The 24265-nt window shown below is 33.4% G+C and overlaps 2 protein-coding genes across 3 annotated transcripts; both read right to left on the bottom strand.

Moving 5' to 3' along the window:
* Positions 1 to 8813, bottom strand: LOC128170394 (uncharacterized). Of its 2 annotated transcripts, none has more exons than XM_052836170.1 (3): positions 8787 to 8813; positions 1113 to 3009; positions 1 to 920 (listed from the first exon to the last, which is right to left on the bottom strand). In XM_052836170.1, exons 1-3 carry the CDS (start codon positions 8796 to 8798, stop codon positions 763 to 765), a joined length of 2067 nt encoding a protein of 688 aa, XP_052692130.1. In that variant the 5' UTR covers positions 8799 to 8813; the 3' UTR covers positions 1 to 762. The 2 variants fall into 2 exon arrangements, with proteins under 2 accessions (XP_052692130.1, XP_052692129.1); XM_052836169.1 differs by lacking the exon at positions 8787 to 8813 and adding an exon at positions 7103 to 7229.
* Positions 8814 to 10703: 1890 nt separating this feature from the next.
* Positions 10704 to 19111, bottom strand: LOC128173169 (mothers against decapentaplegic homolog 2-like). The gene is made up of 5 exons (XM_052838884.1): positions 19001 to 19111; positions 16339 to 16551; positions 15598 to 15735; positions 14687 to 14831; positions 10704 to 13945 (listed from the first exon to the last, which is right to left on the bottom strand). The coding sequence occupies exons 1-5, from the start codon at positions 19071 to 19073 to the stop codon at positions 13825 to 13827; spliced, it is 690 nt and encodes a 229-aa protein (XP_052694844.1). The 5' UTR covers positions 19074 to 19111; the 3' UTR covers positions 10704 to 13824.
* Positions 19112 to 24265: the final 5154 nt, after the last annotated feature.

Genomic DNA, 24265 nt, shown 5'->3' with positions numbered 1-24265 from the left:
AGGCACTATTTATATAATGTCACTTTAGAGATAAATATTTTGTTGTCATTGGGAGGAAACAAAAATAAGCTGTGTAAAGATATCACGAACTGGATCTACATAAAGAAGTTTAATTTTATTATAATTGAATGTTATAGATCAAGGCACTTCTATTAACTGTATAAAAATCAGGTAATATATTAAATACATACTAGTATCGAATACCGATTGTAATTAAACATAAGTTCCAAACAGACACGTTATTAAGTAATTCAACAATTGACAAGTTTCAAATATCCGGATGATTTACATATCTAGACAAGTGCCTTGAAACAAAGACGTCCGAATTCACTGTAATAACAATTTCATCTAAATGGAAATGCATCTTCAATCAATAGCATCAAAAAGAAATAAATACAATGAGGCTTAAAGTCTTTATAAATATATATATATTTTTAATCGAACAGGATATATAGCACTGGTATTTTTTTTTAAAAAGGCAGTCATTTTTGTTGTGGTGGAGCAGTTATCTGATAGTATTTCAAACAAATGTGTTGAAGTTATTTATTTTATGTTAATATACTTTATACATTCTACGACAATATCCATTTCTGTCTTTCGTTTTACTTTCATTCTAAATTCATAAAAAATTGAGCGTGTAATGTCAAATGAATGCAAGCATCATTGAATTAGCCAGCAGAACAATTACAGATCATTTTTCCATGTTCGATGCAAAACATTGTCTGTCGCTGAAATCTTCTTGCGTATTGTATGATTGGAAATTTACTCCCTACCAGATATATTGCTCATTGGCATGTCCATGCTTTGCCCTGGTTCTCCCAATTTTCGACAAGTTCTCAGTAGAATGAGACTTAAGATGACGAGCGCTAGAAACAAAATCACTGACGTCACAATCAAACCAATTGTTGCAGACGACATTTCTGAAATTGCAATTTAGAAAATACTGTGAAAAGATATCAAATAAATGTAACTGATTAAAAATGTGACTCACTATAAAAAAAACTCACTATAAACAACTTTCCTTGCAAAACTAAGAACACAAAATGTACAAACTTTTTTATTTAATCGCAATACGTAAAATTAAGCAACACGAAAAAACTATTTATACAAACCACTTATATTCTCCTCTGAAGCCTGAAAGAAACTTTTTGGAGCTGAAGGCTGGTTTTTAAAGTTATGGCATGTTTGCAACCCTATTGGCAAATCTCCTATATTCTCAAAGGACTCGTTCAGCATTAGAGCCATTCCTTCTATCATATGTCGATCGATGTGGCAATGCATAAACCAGACTCCAGGGTTTGTTGCCCAGATCCTTATTATGGAATAGCCCCCGTACGGAACAACGATTGTGTCTTTTCGCACTGGATCCTCGACATTTATATTTGGAATGCTCCGATAATCGTTCCAGGTTGCGTTTCTCCATGTTGCGTTGTTGCACTGACTTTCATTATTTGCGAGTGTCAGACTACATTGTATGTCGTTGTTTGGAATAAGAAATCCAGTTTCATTGACGGAAGGAAATCCCATCTTGAGTACTTCGAAAGTATGACCATGCATGTGTATTGGATGGGTCATTAATGCACCGGTTCCAATGTTTGATAGGACCATAATGATTTCGGAGCCCGACTTTAAATTGATTGCATGAGTACATTTGCATGAGGTTTCGGCATCACAATTTGCACAGGAAGTGTTGACTTCTGAAGGTTGTGTGAGAGCAGATACAGTCGGCCAAATAAACTTTCTACCATTAATAGAACTATACTTCTTATCTTTAGGAAACCCAAAATTTAAAAAGTGAGTAAAAGTTTCCTGAGTGGGAGGTACTATATCAAACTCTAGTCTAAAGGAGGGTCGAGATTTCAAAAAGGAAACCGGTATGCATTCGATTTTTGTTTCATTGGGAAACACTTCATATGGGCAATTCAGAACAGTTTTAATATTGCTTGTGGAAGCTGATGAATTAACTGGAAGTGATAAAGAATTGGTAATGTTTATCAAACCAAGACCAAAAACGTTTTGTCTTTTCTTAAGGTATTCCCTCTCTAATATATGTACAGTCATATTGTAAACTCCTTCTCTAATATTCTTCAAGTCAAGTTCGAAGTCGTATCGCTCTGCTGGATAAATGATGATTTCATCAACTGTTCTTGGAACGAATGGGTATCCGTCAGTTTCCTTGACAATAAGAGGTATCCCTGGAACTGAGAAAAGAAGAACATCTGCAGACCCAACACCTATCATCCGAAACAAATGACTGTTACTTTTATCTAATTGGAAAACCTCATGTGGCGCTTCGTTATTTTCAAATTCGCCCTTTCCGTTAATCAGAATAGATTCGGAGGAACTAGACGTGTTATTCAAATTTGCTTTCAGTAACGTAATTGGCCCGAACTTGTGGTTCCATTCCTGCAAATGAATAATGTGCTGGTTGTTGATTGGAACTTCTCCCTTGCGTTTTAGAACAATGAACGCTCCATACAGGCCCATATCTCGTTGATTTCCGACGTGGGAATGATACCAATAAGTACCACTAAAACGAGGCTGAAACGTATAGTTGAAGAATTGGCCAGGTAAAATCGGACATTGGGTAACAAATGCCACTCCGTCCATTGCTGGCCATCCCAGTTGGTCTATTCCATGCCAGTGGATTGTGACAGCTTCATTTATCAAATTATTCTGGACAATGATCGTTATAGTCTGGTTTTGGTAAAGAAAAATTGGAGGTCCTGGCATAGACTTATTAGCCGTTAACAATGGCAATGTGGTGTTCCAGCCATCTGCAGTGATAACGTTTTCAATTGAAACTTCTTTGTCAGGCTGTAATATTGGGCGAAGGGTGCCTTCATCTACGAAAAGCGGTCCATTTATCGGATCAATCATTGTAAAAGCATTGTCTATTATAAGCGAGGTGTGACAGTGAACAGCGTCTTTTTCACAAACGAATCCATCAGATGAACTCCGCATGGTCAGAAGAATTAGAACCACTCTTACAAGTATACCTAATAGTGTCTGAAAATAGAAATAAAAATATCTTAAATGATAGGTGAATTTTTTTCTTCAGATTTATTAAATTATGAAATATAGTGATTTACACTGGCGTAGTTCTAGAAGCTGGATAATATCAGGAACCTACGTCAAGGTATGGACGCATTTGCATTTCGTTTTATGATTATTGGTACGCAATTATTATGAACTTTCGATCTTTTTTTTTTTCAAACAACTTCATTATTTTGAAAGAAATGTGCTGTAAGATAATGTAGAATAATTAGATTTCGCGTTGCTTAATATAAAAGATATTTGTCGGTAGCCCTCCCCAACGAATTTACATCCTCGACGAAAACAAATTTGGAAAGAGTTATCTTTCATACTTAAACTTAAAACCGATTCATCCACAAAAATGCATCCCCACGAATATGCAAAAACCCACAACACACGAAAATTGGCCTCCAGAAAGTTAAGTGATTCCACAGCATAATTAGTTTACATGTCTAAAAAGTGATGTTACATGTAAATCAAAGTAAGAGAATAGCCGGTTCTGTGTTTGTGGATGCCATAAATAATATATATATATATATATATATATATATATATATATATATATATATATATATATATATATATATATATATATATATATCGATCGTTCAAAGTTATTCGTACAACAGGTTCTCGCTTTGAATTTTATGTTCAAAATATGTTCAAACATAACCTTTATAATTCTATAAGGCTATTGTCATTCCAATTGGCGATCCAAAACAATAAAAAAAAGCCTTCGGCGAAATTCAACTGAACTGGAAATGCATATGATATCTAGCAAGAATCAAGGTTTCGGGTCTAAACCATGCAGAGGTCAAGATCAGTACATCGTTCTTTACCACTTCAAAGTTACATGTATATAGAAATTAGTCACCTCAACAGCAAGATACCTTGTGGTCATTTATGCGTTGGGTTTCGTGGGTAACCACAATTTGGCCTGGTTCGTGAGACGTAATTTCGCTGGTAGTGTAATCGGGATGATTTTCATAAGTATTAAACAAATGATTGTGTATAGCTTTGTGGGGATATAACTTTGTGGGGAAGGGTTTTCCACGTAAGCCACGAACATTGGTCCCCCACGCACAATCATTATGATGATTCCACAGTAAATAAATGATTCTATTTCATATAGTAAAAAATTAATATCGAAGGAACACATAACTTTGGTTTAGTTGAAATGTACTGATTTTAGAATTGAATTTTACAAAGAGAGTAGGATAGAAGTAATGGTTTTTACAACATTTTTTCTTGTGGTTCATAATTAAGATAAAATGAAAACAAGAAATTTATACTTTTAAGACGTATTGGTCAAATTGAATGCCGTCAGCCACATATGATTCTTCAATCATTTGTAAAATCTGGCACTTCATTCTTATGTAAAATAACGAATTATTAAAGTCAATTTTTTTTTCAATTCAAGCACGGAATTCAGGTTGGTTTATATTCAGTCTTTAAGTATCTCGAAAATGATCCATAAAAAAACCCTACCCACTTGAGAAATACAATGATAGTTATTTAGTGTAATTGCTTTTTTGAGCGTAACAATCATCCAATCAGGTGTTGGTTTACATTTATCTATCGTTATACTTTAAACCCCAAGGTATCCTCTGTCATCAATGTTAAAGGTATTTACAACCTATTTTACCGGAAATCTTGAAATAAAAACCTGATGATTTAAAGGGCTTTTTTCTGAGAAAAATGAATCGTCATTTCTGGATTATGCATCCTCTTTTAAAGGGGCATGTTCACGATTTCGGTCAAAAATTATTTTTCCGATTTTAATGTTTACATTACATTAAACGTCGAGTTATAAGCCAGTTACAGAGCTTACAATTCTTTGCTTTGTAAAAAAAAGCCTTTGTTTACATTTTGAATATTAAAGTGAAACTTTTAAATTTTAGACCTGAAATGAATGTGTTCAAACGTGGAGATTTGTTTATATATGCTTAAAATGTATAAGAAAGTAGACAAATCCGATCAAGAGAGATTTGTATAGATTTTTTAAAGCCATGTAAACAAAACCAGGACACGAGCCTTGTTTATATGACAACGAATTGTAAGCCCTGTGTCTTGCTTGTAACTGCTGATCCTCAAATTTCATCTGATCATGAAAAATGCATTTTTTAAGCATTGTGAATAATTAATAAAAAAATAGAATTTGACCAAAATTGTGACTTTGCCCCTTTAAATTACCAAATAATGAACAATTCTATTTTTTGGAAACAAATGTCATGGATATTCCTTTGTCACGTGCATTTTATAAAACTCAATTGATTATATTAACACGTACATTCAATACATTATATTTACATTCTACTGTGTTTTTCCATTAAATTCTGTGATCTTCAAATCCCTCTAAATGCAACAAGTTGTCAAAGGTCAAATTGACGAGTTTTATTATGACGTCACAAACGTTGAACGCTGTAAACTGCAACGTCACAAGCGAAAATCAAAGTTCACGCTTGTGGCTGCTACTGTGGCTCTTCCATTAATATCAATTTACCCTTAGGATAACATAGGAATCTTAAGGTATGAATCACATTTGCAGACAAGTCAAGAAGTTAAAAAATGTAAATATAAGCATTAAATCATGATTTTTTTAAGTTTACACTCTTATAACTGCAGCGGTGTGTGCATACAAATTTTCATAACGCGCTAACGCGCGTTACTCAATTTGTATGCACACACCACTGCAGTTATGAGATTGTGTACTTCAAAAAATCATGATTCAATGCTATATAGATATTTCCTTGACTCTGGTTGTCATGAGATTTACATACACACGTATGAAGAATAGTACGCACCTCTAGATTATGCATCCTCTTTTTAATTACAAATAAATGAACAATAACATTCAATCGACAATGTCTTGAAGACAAACGCCACGGGCTATCTTTAAAATTATTCACACGTGTTCAGCTTATTTAGTTATTTTCTTTACTCTGATCTTCAAGAGATTTATATAGACACGTAAATGCGTAGTGTTCAGTGCTTTTTTACTATATTGATTTTTAGGCTAAGTATTTTTTTTAAATGTCATTCGTTACTTTATCATACCATACCCTTGACCCTTGAAATCAGAAAACTAAAAAAATACATATTTTCTTTATAATGTATAAAATGAAACTCGGGCATACCCTGCGAAAAGCAACTCACGTTGCTCTATATAGAAAAACTTGTTTTGGTTTTCTTTTTTACTGTTTAAGAGCAACAATTAACAAAAGTATTAATATTTTCACTCAATGTGTAAAGGTTACGTTAAGATTATGTAAAGTTGTGAGTCATTTAGACAGATATTTAGCTTGACTTTTAATTCATGAAATTTGATGACTTTCTACCGGCATGCATAAAATAATTCCACAATCAGCGCTGAGTTTTTGTCGTAATTAAAACGTTAATGTGATAGATTTACGAAACTTTTATATATGCAAGACGTGCTTTTTTGAAACATGAATGCAATTATCTTATAACCAATATGAACATAATTTTCAACTATCAAGCATCTAGACAACCTGAACAGATTACACGGGTGTGTAGCAGTTCAACAGTTTTTATGTGCACAGGAAAATTGTTCTTTTATCTTTTAAATTGTGTAATCAAATTATCAATCAGATCTGCAATAATCTGTTTTTATACTGTAAACCAACTTTTATTCGCATGCGAGAAATTTTCGCGAGGTTAGTGAGAGCCTATTTCTCCACGCAAACCAATCCTTTGTCTATTGTTTTTATAACAATACAGGTTTGGATAAGGCTTGGTCAAGAACATTACTCGTTGTGAACCAGTTTATCGCCGCGAACACAAATTGGTTTACAGTATATCTTTCTGCCATAGACAGTATTAAGTAAAGCGAAATTCAATAAAGCTTACTTGGCATTTACAATTTACACTTTCTTTTATCTTTATACAGAATTCTTCAACTAAAGGAGGTAAAATAAGCTTTATGTTGACCATGACCATCCAACACTCTAATAAACATATAGATACTAAATCACAGCATTAATCAAGAGGTTAAAACATCGTCCAGTTTACATAGATACTGGTTGTTATTTACAACTCTACATACCCATTCTTTCATTTTGCAAAACCTTTCCTTTCCTGTGATTATCCTTTAGTTATTTCATTTGCTGTGCCTAAACACGAAATAAGTTTTAAAGGAATTACTTTTAAGATTTTAGATTCTTGGAACCAGATAGATGCGTAATCGGAAACCAACAACACTCCCATCTAGACTACAAGCACGTATACAAACCCCGTTTTAATTCATTGAGCCTTTTAAAAAATGTAAAGCAGAGTACACTAGTGTAAAAATGATATATGATCAAGTGTGCTCGGTTTATAAGTGAAAGTCCTGGTCGACATATCTGCAATACAGGCGCATATGGAGCAAGGGGTTGCTTGCTTGGCATGTTACGGATTTTCCAATTGCAGTAAGCAAAAAAGAAACTAGTTCATTAGAATAAAAAGACAAATGTGAGTCAGTACATAGAGATGTACAAGAAGCCTCGGAAATTTGAAATAATTATGCAAGCCAAGTCGATTCGGTTGATTGGTATCATAATTATTATTATATTTCATTTATCATGCTGCTGATTAAAATAGAAAGAAGAAATGTGTATATGAATCATATGTTGCTCATCTTTGAAAATTATTAAGAACATCAATTTAAATGTTATTTCTTTCATACAAAAAGAACATACAAAAAGAACACAGCTTGAATGTGTCTTTTAAAGGGGCATGGTCACGACTTTGGTCAAAAATTAATTTTCCGATTTTAGTGTTAACAATGCTTCAGTAAGGCAATTTTAAAAAACAACTAAAATTTGAGTGTCAGTTGATCAGTTATAAGCGAGTTACATAGCTTGCAATTCTTTGCCATGGAAACAAAGCTTTTGTTTACATTTTGAATTTTGAAGTGAATTTTCCAGTTTTAGACCTTGAATGAACGTATAAAACGTATGGAACTGTATATTTATGCTAAAAAGGAATAAGAAGATAAGGAAATCAGCTTGAAAAAGATTTTACGAATATATTGAACCTATGTAAACAAAAAACAGGTTGTTTACATGACAAAGAATTGTGAACCCTGTATCTTGCTTATAACTCTACGAGTGACTCTCAAATTTCATTTGAACATTAGAAATGCATTTCTAAAGTATTGTAAATAATAAAAACAGAAAAATAAAATTTGACCAAAATCGTGACCATGCGCTTTTAATTTCTATATTTAGGTACCTGTACCTCTTCCGACAAAATGATGTACAAGTTTACAAATTTGACCAAAATCGTGACCAATGCGCTTTTAATTTCTATATTTAGGTACCTGTACCTCTTCCGACAAAATGATGTACAAGTTTGTAGTGGACAATACACACGCTTCTCGACGCTGCGACCGAGTTCGATCCCCATGACTGACTTTTTTTATGTTAAAGAGTATGTTGGTCACCTGCTTGGGCAGGGAGGGTTTTCTCCGGGAACTCCGACTTTCCCCCCACTCCAATACCCCCTCCCCCAGCCCCCCCCCCTTTCCAACTCCGCGCTAGCATCCGTTGGAACAAATTGATAAGAGATGTTATGAATTTTTAAATCAATATTTAAAAAAAAATATAAAGTTCAGTTTTAGCCTAATGTTGACCATGACCATCCAACACTCTAATAAACATATAGATACTAAATCACAGCATTTATCAAGAGGTTAAAACAAATTCCAGTTTACATAGATACTGGTTGTTATTTACAACTCTACATACCCATTCTTTCATTTTGCAAAACCTCTCCTTTCCTGTGATTATCCTTTAGTTATTTCATTTGCTGTGCCTAAACACGAAATCAGTTTTAAAGGAATTACCTTTAAGATTCTAGATCCTTGGAACCAGATAGATGCGTAATCGGAAACCAACAACTCTCCTATCTAGACTACAAGCACGTATACAAACCCCGTTTTAATTCATTGAGCTTTTTAAAAAATGTAAAGCAGAGTACACTAGCGTAAAAATGATATATGATCAAGTGCGCTCGGTTTATAAGTGAAAGTCCTGGTCGACATATCTGCAATACAGGCGTATATAGAGCAAGGGGTTGCTTGCTTGGCATGTTACGGATTTTCCAATTGCAGTAAGCAAAAAAGAAACTAGTTCATTAGAATAAAAAGACAAATGTGAGTCAGTACATAGAGATGTACAAGAAGCCTCGGAAATTTGAAATAATTATGCAAGCCAAGTCGATTCGGTTGATTGGTATCATAATTATTATTATATTTCATTTATCATGCTGCTGATTAAAAGTAGAAAGAAAAATGTGTATATGAATCATATGTTGCTCATCTTTGAAAATTATTAAGAACATCAATTTAAATGGAACAAATTGATAAGAGATGTAAGAATTTTTAAATCAATATTTTAAAAAAATATAAAGTTCAGTTTTAGCCTAATGTTGACCATGACCATCCAACACTCTAAGAAACATATAGATACTAAATCACAGCATTGGAACGATAGATATTAAATAAGAGTGCTTGTCACTTTTTAAATCGATATTTTTAAAAGACAAAAAGTTCAGTTTTAGTGTTTTGAATAGTTGTTTATGGTAGTCTAGTTTTTATTTTTTTGAAGTTGTGTATTTAATTTAAGTCCCTGCTTTGACATTGTTTAGTAGTGTACGTTGAAACTAGTATCTAAACAGCAGATCTTGCACAAGTAGTATTGTTAATTAGATAGACTGCCTTAATAACGGAAGAGAACTGATTGCGTTACATAACAGTGCACAGATCAAAATTTAAATATTCTTGTTACGGTCGAGTAGAAATACACTAAACGGTAAAGAATTTGAATAGGGATTTAAATTTAATCATCTTTAGTCAGAATTCGTTTTAGTTCATTTTACCTCTCTGCATAAACGTGTTGCAGGTGTACATGTTACCGCAATGGGTCATAGGTTCTACTAAAATATCTTTTGACACGTCAACACATCAGCTTTTAAAGTAGATATCAGCTTTTTCTTTGTCTTGTAAATGTCGGTGATTTAATTACTTTCAACAAATAGATATTAAGAGATGGGGTTTTTTTCGAAGAAAAAGAAGAAAATCCGAAACTGAAACAATAAGATTGATTTTCCGATTTTTTTTCTTTTGTATATTATATACATGTACATGCATGCAAAGGAGTGTCAACGCAACGAATAGTCACGTGGGAACTAGTTACTCTTAGATTTTTAAATGTCCTCTTTTGAAAACAACGTTTCATGAATTGCCAACCTTTTTTTAAGTGGACCTAAATCTTTTCTTTTTCTTTTCTTTTTTTTTGCATTCAGACAGAAGGTAAATTATAGTTAAAGGGGCCTGGTTACGATTTTTGTCAAAAAACATCTTACCGATTGTAATGTGTACAGTGCTTCATTAAGGAATTCTTTAAAGGCAACTAAAATTTGAATGCCTTTGTTGAGATAAAAGCGTGTTACAGATCTTTCAATTATTTGCTTTGTAAACAAAGCGGTTGTTTACAATTTAAATGTTGAGGTAAAAATCACAATTTAAGACCAACGATGAATGTTTTTACGATAGAAACTATTTATTTATGCTTAAAATTAATTAGAAAATAGACAAACAATCTTGAAAAAGATTGTTCACTGGTATATTGAACCATGTAAACATAAACAGGGCACAAGGTTTGTTTACATGACAAAGAATTGTGAGCCCTAAAGTATCATCTTCGCTAGCTAAGGGTTTTCGGTCCACTTTGCTCCCCATAAACCCTTGGCGGATTTCATTACGAAAGCTCGGTGACAAGCTCCGTTTTATGATTGGATGCAGTTGCGAGTAGCTGATCCAATCTCAGTGCTTGTAAATATAAACTTTAAAAGAAAACACATGTGTGATCTTTGGTAAAACATTCGGTGCTTTTAACAAGTTGAGACACAAGTTCTCGAGTACAGTGCCTCCCCAACGATGGTCTAACCAGATCGCTTTAAAAACCTATATATTTTACTGGGATTGACCATAGTTCTACAAACTTGTCAAGGCTCGCGTGATAGCATGGGAAGTAAACATGGCGAATGTAGAAGTTGCCTATCCCTTTAGTATATACGTTCCTGCTTATGGTAATTGCTTTTAAAGGTTCAGTGAGCTGTTTTATTTAAATTCTTTGGTCCGCAATATTCACGACAACGATACCTGATTTTTTGGCATGAAAGCTTTCATATAAATCGGGGACTTTTTCACTCCCGGTACAGGTCCATACAAAACACTATGAATAAAACATTCCGTGCTTTCCCTAGGTTATAACTTAATTCGTATTTAAAAGCATCGTTAATTATGTTCCGATAATCGGTAGTCAACATGTTTTCAAGTTGTATTAATGCCGTAGTGTGTATATAACCTGTTGTTGAATTATTTGATTAAAAATGTAAATATGCAAGGGGCGCAACTCAAGTTGCTCGCTAGATAGCGTCACCACATCACCGAGTTTTCGTAATGAAATCCGCCAAGGGTTTATGGGGAGCAAAGTGGACCGAAAACCCTTGGCTAGCAAAGATGTAAAGTATCTATTATAATAGAAAAAATAGTTTGACCAAAATTGTTCTATTCCTCTTTAAACAATATCAATCAACCTTTGAAAAGGGATATTCTACTAACTGGTAAAAGGTTTGATGATTCTCTATTATTTAAAAAAAACCAAAAAATTATTTATCAAAGTTCAATTGTTATGACAAAATGTGTCACGCATGTATCACTTACGTTAAACATGTGAGACACATATAAGACCTTATAAACGTTCAACGTGACCTAAAGTAATTGATTAAAGTAACCTATATGTTTATGTACTTTTAACGATAGATAAGAACAAAACAATATTTATTTACAGTCGGATAAAACAACAATAAACATTAGCTCTGAGTACCTCTTTTCCGACTGCATGATACCATTAAATATAATAACAACATAAAATATACAATGCTAATATCACAATACTAAATCATAACTACAAACATACTTCAAGGATACTTTAAAACAATGATAACGACAATAAATCTGACCAACTGAATTTAAATCTGTTTAGGAAAATTAGCGATTAGTGCAACAGTTTCCATACCAACTACCTATGTTTGATTTAAATAGATTAAAAGAAGTAATATTTCAAAATGACTCTGGTAAAGAATTCCAGATTTTTGCAGATTTAGATCTACGAGATTTAAGTCCACATGTTGTTGATCTTACTTTCGGTGAAACAGTTGTATTTGTATACATAAAAGAATATGGCATTTCTTTAACTTGATTAAAAACTCAAAAGATAAGAGGACTTTCTTGGATTAAAATCTTATCATATTTTATTGCCATTGTTATGATACGCCGGAGTTAAACACATGGTAGTTTTAATTTCTGAACAAGAAAACTATCTGAATTAATGTAATAGTCGTCGTTGACTAATCGCAATTCCAATTTCCGTATTTTTCCATTGTTCTCGTTTCTCTCTCACCACAGAAATGCCAAAATAATGGACAGTAGTTGAAATTTGACATCATGAAAGTATAATAATTAGTAAGTTTTCTGAATCTGGTCAGATGTATCGCTATCCTTTTGTATATATCTGTTGATTGTTGATTGTAGATTGCATTCATTTTTATCATCTGAATTGTCGAAAATAAGTTTTTTCACATTCTATTTACTGCTGTACTTTCTGAGGAAACAGAAGAACAAAAATGGTCTTGAAAATTTTTGTAAATTTCAATAGGGAACCGCTAGGGTAATTTTTTACAATACATTTTTACTCATCTACGATAGCATTGTCTAGCCGTCTAACTTAAAGTCATTTTTTGAAAGTTGTCTAATCAAAGTTATTTTTTTATTATAATGTAAACATATATGTATATTTTCATTAAATATAAATGATTTGGTCAAACAAAGAGAGATAACTTTGTATTTTGGGTTAAAATAGCTCGGAAAACGGAAATGTTTTTTTAAAACATCTCTTGTTGTGAAACAAAAATTCCTATTGAGGGGATTAATTATTGTTATTTAGCATATTTTTACCAAAGGGTTTGTTGTTTCACGGGGGAAAATATGTCTACAGACCGAAATGCATTCCAAAAAAAGAATTTTGCTTTGTAAATTTTCGAAAAATAATTAACAGATATGAATTAAAATTAAATTTTACTTTAATATATATAGTGTAATTATGTCATTATTAAGTTTTTATGCGCATATTGGCCGCTAAAAAATATTTTCCTCACTTATAGCGACAGATTTCAATGAATTTCTTTTAAAACTTTTGCTTAAAAAAAAATTGATAAATTGGTTAGGATTTGATTACACTTTTAGTAGAAAACTTAGTTTTTGAATATCTGACAGAAATTCCGAAATATTTGGATGTAAAATGTAGGCGGGAAATGGGCGTTAGCGTTCTCAGTTCTTTGGACTAGATCTCTGGTACGTTAAGAATTACCATGCTCTAATTAACTTGGAAAAGATTCTGAAAGTTCCTACCTAAAATACATGTCGTATTCGATTGATTGTTTAAAATAAATAACATGCTGTAAACATTTGTCATAAACTGCAACATATATAAGAGATAATGGACATGGGATATCAAGTCATTTACTTGAAGTCGTGAATAACATCTTTGTGTCGATTCAAGTGTTATTAGGTATGTAGATACGATTGTTGTTATTATAGTTCAAATAGTTGTAGTCCTTTTCGTTAAAAACATCTTGGCTCTGCTTCAAGTGGCTTCAATTTAAGTCGATATGATTGTAGCTGTTGTCCAAATGGTTGCAGTTCGTGTTTTTCTGTCAGAGTTACCTGCTAGAACATCTTGATGGTGGCTGTCCTTTCTCGGCCAGGAGTATGTCTAGCCACTTTAATGGTGCTTCAAGTTTAATCTCAATCCAGCAAGGTGTACTGGTAACAGAAGGTTTACTGTAAAACAGGAACAAGAAATATATATATATATATATATATATATATATATATATATATATATATATATATATATATATATATATATATATATATATATATATATATATATATATATATAATTATTTAGTTTTGTTTTCTGTATATTTAAGAGGGTCTGTAATTTTTTGCCGCATGCATGAATATCACATGTTTTGTCTGTAAAATAATTGAAAAATAAATTTTAATAATATTTCAACCTAAATGAAATTTCTGATGTGGAAATACTTACAAAAGTTAAACAAGTGTATTTTTCATGCAGCATATTGGATTCAGATTTACAATAAATACGTATCATTGTCTTTTCAAAGCACAGTACAAAACTGCGCTTTCCAGTTAACTTAAATGTGATCGAAGGTTAGCTACATTGTGACCAAATGGCGTTCTTCTGGCAATGAGTAACCTTGCCAATTATTTCAGTTGAAATAAAAGTAATTGACTGATGGGTACAATTCAAAATTAATTTTCATAAACCAACTTACGCAGAAAAGTTGGAAAAGTCTCAAACATTTTTGCTGTTTATCAATATTTTTTTCTAACTATGATTATCGTTAAAACGTGAATTTTAAACCAAAAATTAATCGAAAACCACAATATGAATGATAAACAGCGAACAAACAAATGTCGCAAACTAAAAAGCTATTTTACCAATACAATAGTTTGACAAAAATATTATTAATAAGAATCATGCAATGATTCTACCTGAGATCAACTCCCCAACCCTCGACAAAACTCATGTGTATGCTACACATTCTTGTCATTCGGTAAATTGATTCATAATCCTTGTCCGAGGCCTGGACAAGCAAAGCACCAAACTCCCGATTCCCGAAGATCCTGAGTGTACCTTCTGAAATGAAATTTCATAAACATAATTCAATAAAAAAATATCTTGAACCAAAATTAACATTTATTCTTCAGTTTAGTGAACTTTGTATCACTGCAATTCCGCTGCTAATTGTTTTGGATAAGTGGTTCTTTTTAAATTAATAAAACGAGTTGATTTTGATAACATATTGGATTGGAAAAAACACTTTATAGCTAAAAGTCACTTGTAGTCAATATGATTTTTTATACCAAGTAAATGCAAAAACTCATTTATTTACCGTATATCCGGTGTTTCTGCGTGTCATAAAGTGAAAATGGAGAAAATCTGTAACATGTTTAATTTGTGGCAGTCGTGTATTACGATTTAATAAGTTTCTTATAGAACATGATACAAGATAAGATTCTGCGCATACAATTACTTGAAATTGAAAAAAAATTCGCAAAAATGATTGGTTCATCGCGAAAATGTACCGTAGATACTGTACATACATATATGTCTACTGATGGAAAACCACAAACATATATATATATATATATATATATATATATATATATATATATATATATATATATATATATATATATATATATCGCGATCTCCTTTAAATCGCAAATAATTGAATACCCAGAAATATATCCAGTGTCTTTTTCTTTAAGAAACTGTTTTAATCGCAAAAAGTAACTGACGCAAATTAAAAATGTGTCAGATTTTCCCCATTTTCGCAAATTTTGTGACACGCGAAAAATAAAACCCTCGGATATACGGTATTTACTAAAAACAAACTCACGAGGTGGAATTTTGATGACCTCGCTAGGGTTCCGGTTGCATTGTAGATTCATCAGAGTACTCTGCACAAATACAGGACTATCACTGAGGTTTTCTGCGTTCACATCCTGTCCATTATACGTGAGTTTAACACCTTTTCCTGTAACGAGGACACGAATCTTTCTAGCTTGTACAGTAATAATAAAAATACCTTACCAATAAAAAAGCTTTTACAAGGAAATACTATCTCCGAATGTAGTAATGATATTGGTTTGATTAATGTTCTTGAATGAATGAGGGTATTTCAGTGTTTGTAATCTAAAATACCAAATCTAAAGAGGGAAAAAAATATGCAACTCTTTTTCCCTTCGAAGTGCAAGTTGCAGATAATTTCATGTGAAATATTCCTTGTAGTAATTTCCGACATTTCTAAAACACAAATAACATAGATCCAAGATGGTCTTGGTCTTGATGGTGTCGTTCAGCTTGTAATTCAAAACTGAAAAGGAATGTATCAAATACTGTGGAATCATTAAATTTCGTGGGGGCCAATTTTCATGGATTGCTTAAATTTTACAGGTTCATGGGGACGTAATTTCGTGTATTCTCTTAAACCTACAAAGGATATATGACTTTATTACCCTAATTTGTTAATTCGTGGAGGATGTTAATTCGTTGATGCGAGGTACCCACGAATTCCACGAAAATTGAGCCACCACGAAATCTAATGATTCCACAGTAGTAAAGTGTTTGGTTTGTTTACCTATAAAACGTCTTGCATTTTCCGCTGACAGCGATCTATGAGGATTATTCAAGTGCCCAAGGCAAAACCTCTTTGAATCACTGGTATCTGTAAATCCGTCGATTGTTATTGATGGACCTGACGCCCTCCAGGCGTCACCAATTTTCAGACTCTGTTCAAAATAGGTTACAATGCACCAAAAGGAAGTACTTTTTTGCGAGACGACACTATGATCTATGAAAAGAAAAAAAAACAATTGTGATTCACTGGATTAAAACTACATGCACTGTAAATTCCTTTTCAAACGTGAAGAATTAATATCCGCTTAAAATTGCGAGAAGCCCGTTTCGCGAATTTTAAAATCTCGCTTTTAATTTTTAGGCAGATGTTAATACATAAAATTATGATAAAAATTCGACATTTGCAATTTTTGTTCCCGCGATTTGATGGAAAACCGTTAAATCGCAGAATTAAGGACCTGCGTTAAATAAGGAATCTACAGTAGTTGATCTCTTTTCGTTTTGTAAGAGAAAAACTCAAACATCCTCCTCTTTCTGCATAGTTTTCACAGTTTGTATTATTGTATTCATCATATGGAATGGTCAGAGTTTGAAATGTTCAGCTTGTGCACTGGTTCTATTTAAACAATAGAATGAAAATGTAAATTTTTTCTGCAATGATCGCTACCTTCGTAGCCCGATTGAATCACTAAAGTGAGCATTTTATTGTTTATATCAACATCTTTATTTTAACTAAATAATAATTTGAGCGTAAAAAGTAAGTAAAATTCACTAAAGTACAGTTAATGTACAAATGTACGTACAAATGTACGTTAGTTAAAAGAAATAACCAAATCGTTTCCAGTGAGACTTTAAGTCTGACATCATCATGGTTAGATCGTGCAGTCCGTGATTTTTCTTAGGTAGTTGTAGGTCTCGACCAATCGATAAAAAGGGCGTGTCAAATTCAATCCTGTCACTTTGTTGTCAGTTTCAGCCGCCGTAGATTTCAACCAATCGATAAACGGGGCGTGTAGATTTCAGTTTGGCTGTTTCTATAGAACTATGAATTAACTATATGTTTCCGTAAGAAATAGAGGAGATAATATTTAGTAGATTTAAATATATAGTGTTTTTAAGCATATTTATACCAAAGGGTTTGTTCTTTCACGGGGGCACATACGTCTACAAACCCCAAAAAATTCCAAAAGGACATTTTCAAAAATTAAAGCAGATATGAGTTAAAATGAAAATTTACTTTGATATCCAACGTAAACATGCGGTTTATAAGTTTTAATGCACATATCGGCCGCAAAAAATATTTTCCTCTCTCATTGAGACCGATTTCAATGAAAAAAAAAATTGAAGACCTCCCCTCCCCCATCCCCGGAAGCACAACGTTTATTTAAAAAAATATTTTGACTTCACATTTTATTTTGAAATAAGTTAATTAGGATATGATTACACTTTTGATTAGATAACTTTGTTTTTAATATCTGACAGAAAATATGAATTAATTGGGTGTAAATTATAGGCATTACAGATCGCAGTGGAATTACTTTTTTGGGAGTTGATTTTAATCAACTCTCCTATGCAGTTACTCTGGCAAACCGTGAAACAGTGTTTGGACCTAAGCACAAATCATCACCGCAGACAAGACGTAGATCTTGAAAATAATAGGTAAATTCGGTGTACTGTATGCTGTACCATTGTTTTTCAAAAGAAAAGTATCTACAAATACCTTGAAAACAGTCAGATTTTATATGGTACGAACAATTCATTTGTTTTTGTAGATGCATGTGTTCCTACGCTAGAGTTCAATATAGTCTCGTTCAACCAGACGCTCGGCTGTCTCCGTAAATCTCCGACAAGCAGTGAGACAATTGGTTAAATTATGCGACAAAATTACTGTTATTTTGCTTGGGAATTTTTGATAACTTAAAAATCTATTCAATTTACTAAAAAATTCTCTAATATTAATTGACAATTGTCAATTTATCTCGGAATAAAAAACCCGGGACAGACTTTAGTCGGAGATTAACGGAGACAGCCGAGCGTCTGGTTGAGCGAGACTAGAGTTCAATATTGCTTGGATCCAGACGTGTACAATTTTAAGAAACATTTCGATTGCTGATACAAAGTTTGATGGAATTAATTCTATCTTTTAATATTACACAACAAGATTCATTTGAGGTTTTCTTGAAATTCTTGTCGGAAAAGTTCGAGAATTCGTATTATAAAAATTTGCATAACATATCGTTGATTTTAAAATTGATAATAATAAAAAAAAAATCAACTCCCGACAGTACTTCAGTACTTTGATTATGTTCTGTACTCTAATGTGTGAAATGTGTTTAATCTAGCCGGAGATATTGGGTAAATGCAAGTTTTGACATTTTTTAACCATTCGGAAGTCGGTTCTTATATTAATTTGTTTAATTTTTTTTAAAAAATCCGTTGATTTGGGTTCTTCATTAAGTTTTATTTAAAACATGTTGTTTTTGTTTTCGCCTGAACCCTTTAATAAAGAATTAAGCGCTTCGTCTTATTCAACCACATGTATTTTTATACTTAAGTTTTGCAAAAGAAATTGCTAAATAGTAAATAGTACTTTTTATTATTAAATTTAATAATCCTTTCTAAAATTGTTCTAGTAGTTAGATTCTTGGCGTGAATGTACTTACCAGCATGGCTGCTGATTGGCAGGCAACAAGTATTTTGTCCCGAGAAGTGGGAAAATTGATGTCCACTCGCCATAGGTGTGTATATATTTCTTTCTTTTTTTTAAATTTCTGATGAAGCAGATATGCATCAGTATTTAACTCATGCTAAATCTTCAATAAATCTGATTGGTTGGCATTGTTGAGGAATCAACACCGTTATTAGAAGTTTGAAAGCTGGTGCTAATATAACAATTATGGTTTCCAAAGATTAGATAGAATACCAGTGATCAACACGAAATTAAAAGTGAAAAGATTGGCGATAAAAATGCAATATTCCTAAAAGCGAAACAAACTGTGTAGGAAAAGGTGTAAATTATACTTCTATCACAATACAGTTATTTAAATTCATACAGATTTTAAAACACAATTTTGAGTATTAACGTCTTTGCCAAATTCAGGTTTGGGTATTTTTAAAAGTCATATGAAACAATATTCTAAGCCCATTCAGGTATATTCGGGGAAAAGTATAAATGTGTCTATTTGATTTTAACGGTGTCTTGAAGATTAATGGCCCCCGTAGAATAATGACCGGTTGTCATTTTTCGATGTAGAATAATGAACCCCTTGCTGTAGTACAATCGTATTTTTCTGAAGAAAAAAGACTCAGGGGTCAATTTTCTTCATGTTAAACGTGAAACAAAATGACCCCCGTAAAAATGACCCCCGCTGTAAATAAGAATAAAAAATAGCTACTCGGTATCTCGACAAGGTATCTGAATTTTAAATTTCTGGAATTTTCACTCTGTTCAGTTGATTTTGAAGCTATAAACACCGATCTGTTTAAAAAAATCGCTGTTTATAGTTTTTCATATCCGTAGCAAACACACACACACAAACACACTTACATTGCCAGTGAAGAAATCTGCTGAACTATACTATATTCTTTATAATGAATAATTTTTAACAACATATTATATAGCTTTTTTTCAAGGCGATATTTCATTTACAAAATGTATGAAGAGCTTATTAACTTTATTCATCGCGATTTTACAATTGCATCGGCAACAAACTGCCAGGTCTGCACGTGTGTGTTTAGAAACCTGTGCAGGTGGTGCTATTGTTGCAAAGTCATTCCGTAATTTAAAAAATAAAAATAAATATACATTGAGGAAGTAGACCTTCGGATAATTAACAAACAACAATCATGAAAGAATAATTGTTGTAATAATATAAACAATATTCATTGGTGAATGAATTGTCTAACAAAGAATGATATGCATATTTTTGTGCTGGGGGAACGGGATTTTTAAGTTGGAATGTCCCTCTGATAAGAGTGATAACTTCTGTAGAAAATATTCTCACTTTGTTTCTGATAACTCTTAATTATTAAGGCAACAAGGACAATAAGCAACAAGAGAGGTGGTACGTACTGGGCCCCATTTTATGCTGGAAGGCAACATTAATTTTAATTCAAATATTAAAAGATGAAATTTGAACGGAACGAATGAACCCCAACTTTTCAGGGAGGCAAAAATGTTAGAAATGTTTTACCAAAAAGTACAAGAAATTTAAACTAATCATTATTAATCTATATGCAAAGTTAGATAACTCTCATAACTCTTTCCATTATGTTATTGTAACTCTCCAGTTTGGGGAGTCAGTTTTGGGTTATATTAAATGGATGAAAGCACATGGTGTGAATTAGTGATTCTGAGTGAAAAACAAATGGTAGCAGAGCGTAGTATTTCAAAGGAGAGAGAAGAATCCAAGGTTTATGAATGAAAACTTAGACCTTTATTTTCAGTGTTTCAAAGTGAATTCATTGGATTGGAATAGATAGAATAATGGCAACAAAAATTATACCCCCGCCCCCGCCTAAATAAAGTCAGTCCAAATCTTACGAGCTGTACAAACAAGAATTACTTGCATGGAAAGAGATTACAGAACTAGAAAAGAAAAACGGGCGAGTAGCAATTGCTTTAACTCTACCAGAAAATGACGACTCTAAAATTCGCGAAAAGGTGTTTAATCAAATAAAATTGGAATATCTAAAGAAGGAAACAGAACTAGAAATTTTGATAGAATTTCTTGATAAACACCTTGCAGAGGATGACCTGGCAATCCGCTTAACAAAGTTTGAAAGATTTTGAGGATTATAGACGAGCAGAGAGTCCTTGTAAACTATTGTGGAATGTATAAGTGTGTTTGATGCAAAATATGGGAAGATAGAGAAAAAGAAGGTGAAATTGCCACCTGAAATCTTGGCCTATAAACTACTACGCAGGGCTAATATTTCAAAAGAGGAGACATGATTGTGTTGACAGGGATGAACTATGATGAGGAAACAACTTTATACGAACAAGCAAAAAGCTCTTTGATAAAGTTCAAAGGTGAAGTGTGTGATTCTGGTACTTCTCATTCATCAGGACCAAGCATTACGTAAGAGCCTGCTTTCCTTGCTGAGAATAAGGAAACCTTGCTGGCAGCTGGGTATGTTTGAAACAATGCTCATCGTCATGGATTTACTGGCGGTAGACGTGGTGGTCCAGCCTATGATAGCATAAAGCAGCAGGGATATCCTTAGACAGAATACAATCCATTTAAAGCACCATCTGGTCAAAGACAGGGAGGACTAAAGAAGGACATAAACCCTACTGGAAGTGATGGTAAACTATTGACCTGTTTACTGGATTTCAGAGGGAAGATATATTTAGTTTATGTGTGGATGCCCAGAATTGTGCGGTGCTCGACAGTGCATGTTGCACTACAGTCTGTGGTCAGACATGGTTCAACAACTATATTGAATCATTAAAAGGCGAAGACAGGAAGAAGTGTTTCAACAGTAAGAAAGTGTTTAAGTTTGGAGGAGGAACTTGTCTGAAGTCCTACGGAGAGTTTAGCATTCCAGCTGTTTTGGCTGACAAATCTGTAACAATTCAAACAGATGTTGTAGAATCTGATATACCCTTACTGCTGTCGAAGGATGCCATGAAAAAAGCTGGCGTAAAAATGGATTTGGAAAATGATACAGCCACAATCTTGGGACAAGAAATTGCACTGAATTGAAAACAGCTGGTCATTATTGTGTCCCAATCGATAAGTGGAAGACCATAGCAGTGTCAGATGTTTGCAAAGAGGAAACACAAGCCAGTGAAAAAGTTTCTCAGGAGAAACTTCTGAAATTACACAGACAATTTGCTCATCCATCGAGCAAGAAGCTTGTAGCCCTCCTGAAAGAAGCGAAAAACTGGAAGGAAGAATACTATGGAACATTATCAGACATTGACCAAAAATGCGAAATTTGCAAAATATTTGCCAGAACCCCTTCAAGACCAATGGTTGCTCTGCCCTTGGCGACAGCGTTCAATGAACAGGTTGCAATGGACCTGAAAAAGTGGAATGACATGGATTTATTGAATGTGGTCTCGATACACTGGATCCGTGTTCATCAGTAGGAAGAAACCAAATGAAGTAATAGATGCGTTAATGAGGAACTGGAACTGTGTATTTGGAGTGATGGGGGCAATATTTACAGACAATGGAGGAGAGTTCAGCTCAGACGAAATGAGAGAAGTGACATCTAAACTCAATGTCTGCACGTGGACAGCAGGAATGAGTCCTTTCCAGAATGGATTGTGTGAAAGGCTCCATACAATCATTGATAGCATGTTAATCAAGCTTGAAGAACAATATGGAAAGAAAGACTGTCAAGCTCTACTCTATTAGGCAAATATGGCACGCAATTCTCTTCAGATGTAGAATGGATATAGTAGTCGTCAAGTCGTTTTTGGAACCAATCATCACCTACCTAGTATCATGACTGAGAAATTACCACCACTTAGGGGTACCACTACCAGTGAGGTATTTGCTAAACATCTGAACGCCTTACATTCTGCTAGAAAGACTTACATTCAAACAGAAGCAGAGGAAAGAGTACAACGTGCTCTGAGGAGTAAAGTTAGAGCATCTGAGCAAGTTTTCAGTAATGATGACAGTGTTTTTTACAAACGAGAAGGGAGAAAAAGATGGCTAGGACCGGGAAAAGTCGTTTTCCAAGACGGTAAAGTGGTTTTCATACGTCATTGTAGTGTTTTTGTGCGTGTGTCACCAAACAGGCTTTGTAAAATCGATGACAGTCCTTCCAGAACAGATGAAGAAATCTGCTGAAAGTGAACATTGCAGTGTCCGAAAAGATACCCATCCAAATGACACTGAAAATGGAAACAAGCTTTCAGAAATTATAGCCAATAAGGAAATTGTCAGAAATGTATACAGTGCTTCAGAAAATGTTCATCTTAAAGCAAATGATAAAATAATTCAAAATTAGATTGAGATGAGCAATGGAGAAAAGAAACAGTTCTTAGCAGAGCTGGAAAAGCAACAGGCAACAATAGGAACTTGTACAACATTCAGGATGACAAATGTGGGGAAAGGAAAAGTGTTGACTTGAGTAGACTCCTTGGGAAAAAATACTGACAGTAATGTACTTGACAACCAGACACCTGTCCATGAACTAGAGGTCAATCTTAAGGACATCAGTTGTGATGAAATGAAACAAAAGAACATAAAAGCAGCTAAAGAAGAGGAGTTACAGAAACTGTTAGATTTTCATGCGTATGAAGAAATTCCTGACAGAGCCAATCAACAGTGTCAACAAGATGGGTTATAACTGAAAAAGAGGGCAAAGTGAAAGCAAGGCTTGTTGCAAGAGGTTTCGAAGAAGAAGACATGATACAATGGGATAGCCATACCGCAAGTAAAGCAGCAATACGGACCTTGCTCACCATCGAAGCACATAAACAGTTGACCATCAAGACTACAGATATCAAGTCTGCCTTCCTACAAGGCAAAAAACTGAGCCGTGATGTCTATCTCAGGCCTCCTATTGATAGTGAGGTCTCTGAGGGTATTATATGGAAACTTCGACACTGTTTGTATGGTTGCTAGACAGTTCTACTTGAGGGTGAAAGAGGAACTTGTGAAACTTTGCTTAAACAATCCAAATTAGATCCTGCAGTCTTTGTTCTACAGACTCATGAACTTAATGGCATTATTTGTTGTCATGTGGATAATTTCTTGTATGCTGGTAATGAATCGCTCGAAAAAATCATGACACATTTACAACAAAGATTCTTGGCAGGAAGAGTGGAGGAGAAAAGCTTCAATTACTTGGGATTTCAAATTAATCAAGAAAATGATAAAATTATCTTGGATCATACAGACTACGTCCTTTCCCTTAGAAACTTAACTATGGATCCAGAAAGAGCCTGACAAAAACAAGATATA

This window comes from Crassostrea angulata, chromosome 2 (genome assembly GCF_025612915.1).
Source record: "Crassostrea angulata isolate pt1a10 chromosome 2, ASM2561291v2, whole genome shotgun sequence".
Taxonomy (NCBI): Eukaryota; Metazoa; Mollusca; class Bivalvia; order Ostreida; family Ostreidae; genus Magallana; species Magallana angulata.
The sequence above is the reverse complement of the archived record's forward strand: the minus strand, read 5'-3'. Positions and strand labels throughout refer to the sequence as shown.

Bases quoted from the DNA above. Each gene is read 5' to 3' on its own strand.
- LOC128170394 (XM_052836170.1), bottom strand. The intron at 921-1,112 runs GTTTGTATAAAT...TTGCAATTTCAG, and splicing joins TTCAGAGGAGAATATAAGTG to AAATGTCGTCTGCAACAATT.
- LOC128173169 (XM_052838884.1), bottom strand. From the start codon at position 19,073: ATGGCGAGTGGACATCAATTTTCCCACTTCTCGGGACAAAATACTTGT. The intron at 16,552-19,000 runs GTAAGTACATTC...TTCTTTTCATAG, and splicing joins GCCAATCAGCAGCCATGCTG to ATCATAGTGTCGTCTCGCAA. The intron at 13,946-14,686 runs GTAGAATCATTG...CCTGTTTTACAG, and splicing joins GGTTGGGGAGTTGATCTCAG to TAAACCTTCTGTTACCAGTA.